At 42.4% G+C, this 13,281-nt stretch overlaps 1 protein-coding gene across 1 annotated transcript; it reads right to left on the bottom strand.

Annotated features, from left to right (window-relative positions):
* Window positions 1-1,410: 1,410 nt before the first annotated feature.
* Window positions 1,411-13,049, bottom strand: rnf216 (ring finger protein 216). Its single transcript, XM_088436657.1, has 17 exons — window positions 12,935-13,049; window positions 12,173-12,304; window positions 11,885-12,018; window positions 10,159-11,310; window positions 9,989-10,065; window positions 9,657-9,765; window positions 9,365-9,526; window positions 9,099-9,210; window positions 8,871-9,004; window positions 8,743-8,793; window positions 8,551-8,688; window positions 8,210-8,358; window positions 7,445-7,523; window positions 4,232-4,329; window positions 2,641-2,863; window positions 2,137-2,206; window positions 1,411-2,058 (listed from the first exon to the last, which is right to left on the bottom strand). Exons 2-17 carry the CDS (start codon window positions 12,237-12,239, stop codon window positions 1,685-1,687), a joined length of 3,129 nt encoding a protein of 1,042 aa, XP_088292783.1. The 5' UTR covers window positions 12,240-12,304; window positions 12,935-13,049; the 3' UTR covers window positions 1,411-1,684.
* Between the last annotated feature and the right edge of the window lie 232 nt (window positions 13,050-13,281).

The raw sequence follows: 13,281 nt of genomic DNA, 5'->3' as shown, positions 1-13,281 counted from the left end.
TACAGTCAGAAAGACGATTCTTAATATAGCTCGATTCTCAATTCTAGGGCGATGCCAGTTGTGAAGGTTAGCGTATATATACACTCTCAATTTACTGTATTTGTTTGTATATATCGTACATATTTATATGCAGCAAGGTTGTAAATAAATGCATTAATAAAAACATAAATATATTAATAAAAATATTTGATAGTGTAGCAAAAAGCTGCCACAGTACACAAATCCTATAAAGTGGTCATAAAAATCGAGCATCGTCTATTATGGGTGAAAAACACAAATAAATAGTAAACAGCTGCAAAAAACACAAACTCATTCAAATCACGCAGTACAGAGACAAGAAACAAAACACAACACACATACACGGGCACAAATGGTGTAAAGGTCATTTGAAATGGGACATTATACAGTTCAAGTCAGGGGAAGTTGAACAAGGGCGACAGGAAGCGTCGGTTCTTTGTATTTGTCTGCTTCATTGATTGTGGCTTGTTTGGATTTTTGGTCACGAGATTACTTTGCTGTCATCATGTCCAAAGCACTTTTTCACTCTGTATTTGTTGAAAGTTTTCAATTCACAACTGTGGCGCCACCTTGACCCTCAGATTTGTGGTTCATTTACTTGCTACTGTTTTGCATTCATTGTGTTTGTGAATGTTATTGGTTGCTAAATTTTGACTTTCAGTTCAATACCGACATCAAAACTTTCGACTGAATAAATCACCGCTTAAAGCCGCCGATTTGGCTTTGGATGAAATGAGACATTAGCAGATAATGCTGGATAATGCTAGCTCCATGTTAATCCTTGTCTTTTATCTGAAAGGCGTGGGGTGGCATTTAGGGACAATATGCAGTATAATGGGATTTTCTTTGTAATCATTAAAAAGTGAAAATGTGGAGTTTTACACAGATGAACCCCCCACCATGGCTTAGTTTTTTCATTTTACATATTTATTTGGTAGCTTAACCACTCATTGCTCATTTGAATACTGAACTGACCACCAAATTGAGAAAGTACAAATATTGAAAAAGTTACAGCTGTGACAAAGCATTCGAGCAGCTCCAAGTATCTTGAGAATGCTGCTTTTATTGTCTGCATGCAAACACCCCACGCTTGAGCGATTGGTCACAGCAGCACCGCAGCACACTTGGCCAAACAAAGAAGTCCACTCACCGGTCGTCGCCACGGCGCTGTTGAACTAGCATCCTCTGCCGCATGATCGGTGCGCAGCCTGGGGCTGACTTCTCATGAGTCAGCTCTTTTGTTTGATGAGTCAGGCCTTTGATGTTTTGGTTGGAAGAAGATGGGGGTACCTGGAGAATATTCACAGAAGTATAGGAAGATAGAAACATAGAAACTGAGAGGCGGTGATGCTAATCGATGTGGCGCCTAATCAAAGACTTGGATGGCAAGCATGAAGATGTGAACTGAAAACTTTTATTAGAAAACGTCCCACATTTTTTGTCAGCTGTATACACAGGAATGCACAATTATTTTTTTTTTTTGTAACAAAACACAAGCCCATGGAACAGTGTGAGAAGGCCAAGTGTGTGTGTTCCTTCAGGCAAACGCCAAGCGGCTGACATCAGATGAAGAAGGTTTGCGGAAAGTGGGCGCACTGGTATAAAACACCAACCTGGAAAATCTTAAGAACAGGACTGTGGACTCGGCGTGCACGTGTATGTGCCATTAAGGGTCGTAGTAGCGGTGGGCGGGCCCGTAGTGCATGGGCATGTCAACCATGTTCACGTTGAGAGGGTGACGGTCACCGTGGCGATTGTTGTTGTGGTGATGGTGGTGGTGATTATTATTATTGTTCAAAGGGAGCAGGTTTGGCAAAAGGGGCACATAGGGCGCCGGGGGCACCCGGTTCATCATGTACATCTGCCCTTGGACTCGGCCGGGAGGGTAATGGGGGCGAGGGGGCACGAAGAGGGGAGCCTGCACGGCTTGGGGGTGCCGGGGAACCTGGAGAGGAGGGTTTTCCGGAGGCGGGCCCACACGAGGACGCTTGCTCTCTTGGACGGCCTCCGGGGGCGGGCCCACTCGTTTTCCCGATTGATCTGAGGCAAGAAAAGGGGGACGGGGAGTTTTGTGACCCAAGGTCTAGGTCGGCCTTGCCAAAACACAGACAAACTCACCTGCAAACTTTTTATTCAGCTCCACTTCTCCTTCCTTCTGGATCTCCTGAATGTTTCGCTCGTCATCCAGCTGCAGGAACAGGACACAAGTGCAATGTTAGCGACATACGTATATCAAACCACTAACTGATTTTCTTTTAATGTTTTATGAGTTAATAGGGGAATGGAAATTAAAACACTCTTTGTACTACTGGCATTTTTGTTTGCGCATTAACGATGACCAGAATTTGTTTGTATCATGTGTGTGAGGGGATACCGGCCCTCAAGGACCAAGTTTAGACACCCCTGGTCTAGATCAAAATGTGTGGGGAGTTGATGCTGGGACCTGATCTACACTAACAGAAGGCATCGAAAGACGCACGCTGATGAACCCGATTTTCAAAATAATCACCAATAGTTTTTGCCGCACTTTGCGCGGCACTGTATCAAATAGCAGGTCGGTACCAGTCTGCGGCCAGGTGGTTGGACGCACAGTTCAGCAAAGTATATTGTGTGCGTGTTTACCGTGGGATCGGTCCAGAGGGAGCATTTGCTGCATTGGCGGCAGGGAGCGCCCGGCGAGCGAGCGTGCTGGCAGAAATGGTTGTATCCGGTGATGGCCTCTCGGCAGAGGTAGCACATGAAGCCGCCGCAGCGGCAAGACATGTGGTTGCAGCCCTCTGACTTGACCAAGCCCATGCCGCACTTGACGCATTTCCTCACGCGGGCGGCCGTCATCCGCTCCTCGCTGTAGGAGCGCAAAAGAAGACTTCAGGAAAAATAAATAAAAAAGAGGCACACATGTACACAAAGCAAAGAGAGTGAGTGTTAATCCTGGCTGCTGTCTGAGGTGTTTGGATTGACTGTCAATGAGCTGCTTTCAAATTCATATTTCACAAGAGTCGGCTCAAGCTATTTTCTTTGCTGACAATGGGAAGAGATTTAGCTTTGACCTTTGAATTCTGTTGCTTTTAATAATCCATTTTGTTTCTTGTTGCGGTTAAACAAAGCAGTTAACGGGGACATAAGAGTGGAAAATGGACATTTTAATTGCTTTTATACAAATTGTTGGGTCTCCGTGTGCCTGGCCATCCATCAAGTATGAAATTAAAGATCAAGTATATCTTGTGTCTGCTCCTTTCTGAAACCGTAAGAGGGCCCTTTTTCACATCTGTTGCAGTGTTCGATAACATTCGGACTATTTTTCAGTTCAGTCTTTTCTTGAAGGAGCCAAAATTGTCCTGCCGCTTTTTCAAACCAACATATGAGGCACACTATTTTTGGCGTTTGCTATGTTCGTGGAAGACACAAATACCCTCTCATGTGGGTCTATGAAGACCAATTTACCGTCCGAAACAGCACATTTGAGGCAGGCGTACTACATTAAAAAATTGATCAGAAGGAACAGGAATCCTGTCAGATTATAAGCATACATCTCGCCAGCCTATATGGAACAATTAAACACTGCTAGCTAGCATTCATTCTACACTCAGCTATAGCAGTGCCCAAGCTACCGGTAAACTGGAAACAGGTGTTATTTGTCAATGTCGGAGTAGTTAAGACGTTTGTTACCACTAGAGTCTGCTAGCTAGCGGCTAATTTATGCCACACTCAGCTACAACGGAGCGTTTTTTGAACAGGGGTACTCAAATTACTCAGAAGAGTTGTTTCACCTTTACATTTGCCATAATTTGGAATTAATCGAGGGGGCCATTCCTAGTGTGGATAAAGGTTACACACAGTCCCAAGCGCCATCAGTTTCCAACCCTTGGTCCGACATTTTAAGTAGAAAATAAAAATATTACTATGTAGTTAAGCAGCCCGTTGAAATTTATCATCCTGTGCTCAAAATGAAGCCACTGATCTTTCAAGCAGGCTACTTCCTGTCTCGATCATCACCAGGAAGTAGAAAGACCTGCTCAATGGCTCAAAACAGGAAGTACTGCCTAGCGGGCTCACGGGAAGCAGCCGGCCCTTTTGCTTCCCGTAGTGTTGTCCGGGACACAAAGCAATTTACCCAGCATCCTCTTTGGCATGTTGAGGGGAAAGCATGGTTGATTGAATGGACAAGAGAGGGTAGGTTTTTTTTGTATGTTATTGGCGGGTTTCCACTTACATGAGCACCCTCATGCGGATCTCATCTTTCTCCAGGACTTGCTCGCACGTCTTCCCCACATGTTGCTTCCATTGCACATGGCACTTTCGACAGCTTTCCTACATGTCGTTGCGAAGATAAAAACAAACAAGCTGTTGATTTTTCAGAGTTTCGAACATTTAGACATTGGACTCAATCCAAAGAAAAATAGTCTGCACTGCAGACACGGCAAGGTGTGGCCCTGCGGCGCGCACACGAGGGGCGGGATGTGCCCTTTTACCAAGAGCCTGGTTGCCTAGAAACTGCAAATCCATCCTCTGAGCTCCGAATACAGCACCGTTCCACCCGCATGCTGAAGCTGGTGCTAATCCATAGCTAAGTGGAGGCAGGTGTCATCAATATTTGAATCATCATTCATCTAACATTGAAGATTGGCTGGGAGGAGGGAGTTGCGTGCATGTACTCTTTGACTCAAGGTCAGATGGAGGACAAGAGAAAAAAAAAGCTGGAAACTTAAGAGGGTATGCGGCTAAGCAATATGTACGGCCACTGATTAAACCGTTCGCTCTTTAAAAGACAGACTGCGGTAGATGCTTTGACAAACACATGGAAGGTTGACCACATATACCTTGAGATGGATGTGATGCATTGAACCAGTGGTTCTCAAATGGAAGTACAACTATCCCTGGGGGTACGCGTGCATGAATGGGGGTATCAGTAAAACTAATTTAATCCTTTTACTCTGATCATAGTTTAATCATAGGCCAGAACACTTATTAAGCCTGATAAGGCACATGTATGGTGAAATTTCTTGAAGCTTAGAGAATGCCAATAATGTGCAAAGTAATAATCAGAGCATAGGAAGGTTAATTTGAAGAAACTAGAATATAGAAGAGGTTTGCAGTTATTTCCCCTTTTTTAAGTACATAATTCCTCATATGTTCATTCACAGTTTTGATGCCTTCAGTAAGAATGTACAATGTTAAAAGTCATGAAAATGCGTTAATTGAGAAGATGTGGCTGTACTGTTCTAATGTTTAGAGATGGCAAAGCATTCAGAGGTTTTTTTTCTTCATCCAAACATTCCTTGCAGTGGGGTACACATTGAAATAAGGTTAAGCACCATTCTATTAAGTATTCAAAAGTATCTGCACATTAAATACAGGCCACACGAGGCTGCAGAAATATACTTGTAGCTAACAAAGAAGGACAAGAATGTGATGAACCAGCGCCCCCTCCTGTTCACCAATGTTTACCAGAAAGCATGGCTGCTTAATAGTAGACATATCCACACATGCCCCCCCACACCCCCAACCCCCTAATTGACAATGCAGCCCACGTCTGTTCTTTCAAGCCTCAGCTTGTGCCCCTCCCGAGCATCCTTGCCTCCTGTGCTGACTTGTCATTGCACGCCATCCCCTGGGGTTCTCCACTCCTTCATTCATAGCATGCCTTTGCTATCTCTCTTCTTATTTCTTTCTCTCTTTTTGTCTACACATTACCTTATAAGGCGGTGCAAGCCCTATTGAAGAGTTTCTCATGGGGTGGTGTCAGCCATATTACGAGGTGCTTTTTGGCGTCATTGCAATAAATGTCAGGTCACAGGGAGGAATCATTTCGAGGCGCAATGCTCCATTTGAATGCACAGTGACATTACTGCATTAACACAGCAAAAGTGCAGCAGTTGTCAGACAAAGACAAATTTCCACTGGCCTACATTTGCCATGGAGAAATTCTATATGGGCCAAGAACAAGCTTGTTCAAATGTGCTCATAAGCACATGTGGAATACATTAGGAGAGAGCGGGTGATGGCGGGATGGAGGGGAGGAGAATGTGGGTCAAACTTGATGTGAACCACATTTGAAACGGAGGAAGAAGTGCTCTGGGCCAATGGGAAACCAGTGGAGGGGTGCGGAGAGAGGAGGCCTTCCAATAATGAGGCAACAGGGAGGGTGGGGGTGGGGGAGGGTGGGTTTGTAGAAGTGTGTCAATTACATAATAAGACCCCGCCCTGGACACAGCTCAAGGAGACCATGAGGTTGCTCTGCAATGACTCACAGCGGAATACACTAAAACATATAAATTATACATAAGGAAAACTTTCACCTTTGAAAAATGGAAATCTAATTCACATAGAGGGTTTCCCTTTTTAGCCGATAGGGTTTTTAATTAAAACGCCATCCCGTTTTAGCCAATCTGGTTCAAAGAGAACAAAAATAAACAAACCTAAAATCTGACACCCATTTGCATATCAATATATTACTCTTGAGGAAACTATCTGGGGTGTGTACCTGCGCTAACTAACTTGCAGCTAGCTAGTTGTTCAAAAGTAAAGGGCGCCATCTACAGCTTCTAAAGTGGAATTGCATGAGAATAAATAAGCATAGTACAGTCATTCATGTATTAGTGTCATGCTTGGCATGGCGGGATGGAGGAGATTTCAAATAATACTGAAATGATAAAATACACTCTATATTGTCTAGTAGATTTACATTTCTGAACATAAAATCCTTTGGTTAACTTCCAACATTCATACAGTTTTTACAGTTTCAGACATTTGTTTTATCACATAAACCTAAGACTTTCATCATCAAAATCAAAGCTAGCTTGCAAAAACTGAAGCTTCAACTGTTCAATAAGTGTTGCTTAGATCGTCAAATGTCAGAGCATATTAAGAGATGAACAAGGTCAGGATGAGCATATAGGAATGCAGTTTAACTATATCTCAAAGAAAATTTCAAAACTGCAGTTCAACACATGACTAAGCAAAAGGAATTTTATCACTATTCTGTCACACTAGCACTTCTAATGTTGACATATAAAAGAAAAAAAAAACGTAGTGAGTAATAGTATGTTACGTGTACAAAGAAAGATTGCAGTTCATCCTGATAAAGGTGATTTAGAGACCCAATTGCATTGCCCGACTGGCCATAGCATTCCTCAGACAGTGGGAGGAGGCAAGAGATAAGAGATGGTGACCTCTCCAGAACTATTCTTTCACCATCAATCCTTGCTCTCACGCGTCTGTTGGCCTCTGCCCCCATCATAATTCATGTATGACCTCGCACTGTCAGGACATTTGGTCACAATGGACCAAAACATTATTGTGATCTCCTTCTTAATTTCAGTAATTCATCTAAACAAATGAGGCAATATTACAAGCAATTCGCCTGCATCATCTAATGCTTCACTCATTTTGGCCTCGGCGAGAAAAGAACAAATGGAGGACTGACCTTGCGGCAGAGAGGATTGGGACAGCTAAAAAGAGACATGTCTTTGTCCAGCAAGGCAGGAAAGTTGCAGAAGGGACACCTGAGAGACAAGTGAAAATCAAAGGACATTACAGTTCATGTTCAAAGCATATATATATATATATATATATAAAAAAAAAGATGCAGCTTAGATACATACTTGAAAGCTTATGATTTAAGTCAATGATACTCCATTTTATTAGACCAGTTAACGGTGGTATGGTAAGATATACAACTTATTTTTCCAGAGCATTATTATATTATTACATATTATTTTAAAATAATTTCATGTAAAATGTGGGATTTTCCAGGATGGCAAATTTGCTAAAGTGGTGTCATTTATATTAACAAAATGTATGAACATCTTTATTTATATACAGTACCTCTTTCACAACAGCTACAGCTGTAAAAAAGCATTTTACAGGGCATTAAAAGAAATATGTAACCAAACAAGGGAAAATAATATATACAATACTTTTCTTGGATTTTAAGCCTAAAGCAATTAAGAGGGGAAAAACGTAGTAAGAAAAACTAAATTTTTAAGACACTGTGATTGCCATCAAAACAGTCTCCTAAAATATTACATTGAGATCGGAATAATGTACTGTTGCATTACCATAATTAAGTCATAATATTTTGCATTACTCGGACTTGGTTAAGTGAAATAAACATTTAACTCTCAGTTATTATCTAAAAACTATTTTCATCTTATCGGAACCCAGTTAGAACTACCGCGTTCACGCTTACCTTACGAGTTCATCCGCGCAGGTGGCAGCAATGGCCTCCTCCGCCTGCCTCTCATAATATTTACAAAGGATGTTTTCTGGTAGGACCTTCTCCAGTTCAGAGACTGGGTAGGAGCAAAGGCAGCCTGACTCCATGCAGCTCAGCTCTGACTGCAAAGTAAATGCATAAGCATACAAAAGGCAGTTCAAGTAATTTCACAGACATCGAGAATAAATATCACACAATATCCCATACTTTCATAAATGGTATGATACCTCTGATATGGTAAAACACTACAAATAATGTACCATGGCTTGCTGTAGTATATGTACAACTATTGTTTTTTCGCGACCAGGACGTACCCTTCCGAAGCCAAACACTGCCTCTTGAGCATATTTGACGAGGCATTCTTGACAGAACAGGTGGCCGTCCGAACACTGCGTCATTTTCTCAAAGGCAAACTCGCCGTAGCAACAGCCACACTCAATCAGTTGGCCGTCCTGAGGAAGAAAATCACATTAGATCTTGTTTTATGCAGCGTAAAATAAACCTACTTTCTTATATTCATCTTCATTGACTTGCAGCGCCAGGAGGAAGTCCTCATGCTGGAAAGAGAACAAGAAATCATTTTAAACAAAATGTAACTATATGGGACAAAAATTAGGGTGTATTATGAGAATACCTCTGCCCATTCCTTGGCTTTCTGTTGAAAGAAAGCAAGCTCCTTTTGTAAAGAAGCCTCCAAATTGATGTAGGTCCTGCAATAGCGCCGTCCTTTCTCTAAAAAGTACATCCTTTTTTCAAACTTTATCTGACCTGCAAGACCGAGAGGGAACGTTTCTTGACATGAACACTTCTTTAATGGGGTGAAATCAATTTCACAAGAAGCGAGAAAAGCTTCTTTCCTTACCATGCTCAAAATTAAAATCAATGTAGCAGCGTTCAGTTGACAATCTGTTTCGTCGTCGCTTTCCTGAGGGGTCGCCTGATTCTTGGAACTTCTTCACAGCTTCAAATAAGGCCTAAAAGAGAGAGACACCACTAAAGCACTAAAATGACATATTCCCCTTTTCAATGCATTTCAATAGGTGTCCGTTATTTGGGGATTTTCATTATTCCCCTTAACTTTTTTGTCTTAACAGTAAACTGAGCAATAATCAGCACAAAAACACTGACCTTGCGTGTGATTGCATAGTGTCCTTTCAGGGCGTTGAGGGCCCATTTGATGTCCTGACAACTGATCATCCGGAAATCCGCCATGAGCAAGTCTGCAGCCTGCGCTACCGTCTCTGGACTGGCCAGGTTCAGTTTGGCATAATCAAATAGATCCTCAGTTACCTGAGAAGATATACGAGTTAAAAACGCATCTGATAATAAGGTTTGGATGTATTTTATTGCCAGTATTTAAAGACAGAACCCCCCCCCCCCAATTAGTTGTATGCAACTAGCAGTTCTTTTAGTGTGTTACCTCTGTATTACTGGCTCCAGACTCCAGTAAGATGCTGGTAGGCGCTACTGTGGCTGCAGCAGACTCTGTCTTTGGATATTCTGGGTTCTCCAACAGCAAGTTACAGATGCTTGAAAAATGCAGTGGAAAAAAAAGCACGTGAACATGACTGATTCTTGGAGCAGTATCAGCAAGACCATGAAAAGGAGATGACCTAATTAGAGAATTTGTGCCGCAAATTACAATAAATCCTTCAACACAAACAATCATAACTGAAATACAAACATGTTCATTCATTGACATTCAAATTTGCGTCCTAATTCACTGACAAAAAATACAAAAATGCATCTTACACATTCAAGTCTTTGACATGATTTTTTTGGATCAATTCTGCTACATAAGCTTCTTGGACATTCGGGAAGAGATCCAACTTGAAAGAGAGGGAGAAGACCGAAAAAAAATTAGGCCAGACATTTGAACATGCGAGAAAATTACCAATATAATGGTGCTCATTTTTACTTACGACACCAGTAATGAGGGTTCTGACATGTGGCTGCAGCTCCAACCTGTCTCGTGGCTCAGAGGGACCAGGCCTTGCATCCTCTATTCTGGGAATTTCCTCAGGACCGGGAGGGACCGCGACCTGACCGGGGACTGGGTTGACCCTTTCCGGGTTTGGGCCTGCATTCTGAATTTGATGCACCTCTATTCTGTTGTGGGGAAGCGCAGCTATGGGAGCTGCTTCTGGAGCGGGCCCAGCAGGATGATTTGAATTCAAGTTGATGCGGGTTTGCGGAAACGCACTGGAATTGTCGCTCTGCGGCCGAGGATTGAAACCAGCCTTCCCAGCAGCCTGGCTGCCGAGCATGATCTGGTGGCCCGTCTCAGGAGGTCCCAGCCTCTGTGGGGCTTCAGCTATTAGCACTGCAGACGGGATTCCAGTTGTCACTTGACGGGCCTGGGGTGCTTGGGTTTGAGATTGGACCTGGGGTTGAATCCGAATAAGGTTGCCGTGCATAGAATGTAAGACAGGCTGGGGCGCGGTCTGAGGCTTGTTTTGTTGCTGAGGCTGCGTGATCAAGGCGAAGGCCCGGATGGTCGGCTGTTGGGGAAGGATGACAGGCTTTAAGTTCTTCTCTTGGAGAAGGGGGGCTTCTAATTTCGATGACCCGCTATGTTGAAGCTGTGTAGAAGTGCTTGCCTGAGGATTGTCTTTAAAGCTGGTACTTTCACATGCACTTTGAGACATCATAGAGGCAGGAAGTGTCTTGGTAGCAGCACTATGATCTGTGCTTGGATGTGGCCTATTTACTAAATGTCCTGTGGAGCAAGCCTGTCTAGATGTGCTGGGCTGAAGATGCGTTGCATCTGGTGGGGCAGCTTGAGGGAGTATGGAGGTAAATTCAAACTGAGTCGAAGAATCACCTCTTGCATCCAATTTAATTGAAGAATGACCTCTGGCATCCAATTTTATCTCTTGTGGCGACTCAGCTTTTGGCAACGGGGAATTTGTTAGAGGGTTTGGCTGTGTGCCGTCCGCATCCCTGGTGGTAGAGGGGGCACATGGGTCCTTCTTAAGAGCCCCCGAATTTTCTCCAACTTTAATTAGATTTTGCGAGACCCCACTCCACTTTGCTGCTGGCCGAATTAAATGTCTGCGTGCAGGAGTTAGAGGCTAAGGAAAAAAAAAAAGATTTCAATATAAAAAAATTATGCAAGCAAGAGACAGTAACTCCTTCAAACCAAAAAAATGTATTATATTCAAGGTACTATTTATGATTCCCCCCCCCCCAAATTTTCCAAGTGTTAGGTTCAAGGAGGGTCTAAAAATGGCTGGTACTAAATGAGTTAAAGAGGGAAAAAAAAAACTTAAAAAAAAACAAACATACTTCAATAATATGAAAAACAAATTATTACTCACATCAATATTAACTCATTCACTGCCAGGCCAGTTAAAAATTATTATTATTTTGTTTACATTTATAGCAGTCAGTGTTAATGACATTGTTTTAACTTATCAGGTCAGGTCAAAATGGATATTTGACATCTACAGTCATCAATGGTGGTGAATCAGCCTTAACTGCCAGGTCGGTTAAAAATAGATTTGGGATAGTTGGACATTATATACTAAACTATATCATTAATGTTTATTAATATGTAAGCCAAAAGCAGCTGTTGAAAATATACACATTTAAACAAGACCGTTGTGACATCTTGGGTTTAGTTTTCATTAAAGAATAGCTCCTTACTTCTAGTATGCAGGCGTCATCATCTTCAGTAGCATCATCTGGAACTAAAACAGGACTGCCGGGCACCAAAGTCACAGTCTCCTCATCAGAATCATCAGAAATGGTGATCAGCTCCCTCTGACGGCTGCTTGAGCCTAAACAAATCCATTTGCCGACATTGTTAAGACATCCTGAAGGGGCGATTTAGAACCAAAACAATGATGAAACCGTTTCAAAATACATGAAAAAAAAAATAGAATTTCTTTTGAAACAGTTTGCTTCAAATGCCCCAAACTTTGTATTATTTACCTTGGCTTCGGTGAACGTTGAAGCTGGCCAAGTGAATGACATCGTCATCACTGCATGCATCTGCCATGTTTATAAACAACTCACCACCGCCCTAAGGTGTCTTGTACACAAACGATGCTTGATTTACACCATCTAGAACACACAAATCGGTTTAATGTGATCTCTGGAAATAGCAGATCTGGAAATTAACGCCACCATCTTACAGGTAGATGAGGGCATGTATAATATTTGCAAGAATCCCGAAATCTTATTAAAATGAAGATAATCACTGAAGAATTTAGCTGGCGTCACTTAGGCACAAAACTCCGGAGTTTGACGAGTGTTCTAAAGTCGGCTGAAGCGGTCGGAACAAAAATTGCGTCGCCCGTCAAGGCAGCAACTTTGACTTAAAAGATAAAGTAACAGACTAAAGTTATTTGATCTGTTTATGTTCTGTAACACAAATGACTATCAACGTTATCATCGAAGAAACAGAAACATTGAATCAAATTTTCACTCATATTGACATCAGCGTGATAAAAGAAGCGAAACAAACATATGAAGAAAATCAATCGGTCAAATCCACGCAAATTTATTAAGATAGGGTGAAAACACTGCGGTTAGCTAAGCTAACGTTATTTAGCTCGGCTAGCTAGCGAGCTAGCCAGGAGGTTAACTAGTTGGGGGACTTCCAAATTAGTGGCCACAACGCCGCTTTAAACCACGCACATGCGATAAAAAACCAAACGCGTTAAGTAGAAAGATAACGGAACATGACAATACCGTTGCTTCTTGTTGGGATGGTAGTAACAGCAGTCTTCTTTATGGACTGACAGAACGCGGAAAAGCAAAATTGCCAGCCAAAATAAACTAGCATTAAGGAAGCAAGTGACGTCATCCACAGGAACCCTGGTGACAATAATAGTGACCTGGGAAATGTAGTCCTTAGTAAGAGGTGGCCTTCCAAAGAGGAATACTGTATTGGGGATTGCGTGAGCATTTTAAGATCTTCTCATGCATTATTTAGACACGTTCCAGCACAAGTAGACCGAACGATACCTTGCTTTCAATATGCCAAAATCGTCTGTACAGTACTTGACAAAAAGCGCCAGCGATCGCGTATCCTGTCG

This window comes from Hippichthys cyanospilos, chromosome 16 (assembly GCF_059441005.1).
Source record: "Hippichthys cyanospilos isolate Australia breed blue-spotted pipefish chromosome 16, RoL_Hcya_1.0, whole genome shotgun sequence".
In the NCBI taxonomy this organism is placed as follows: domain Eukaryota; kingdom Metazoa; phylum Chordata; class Actinopteri; order Syngnathiformes; family Syngnathidae; genus Hippichthys; species Hippichthys cyanospilos.
The sequence above is the reverse complement of the archived record's forward strand: the minus strand, read 5'-3'. Positions and strand labels throughout refer to the sequence as shown.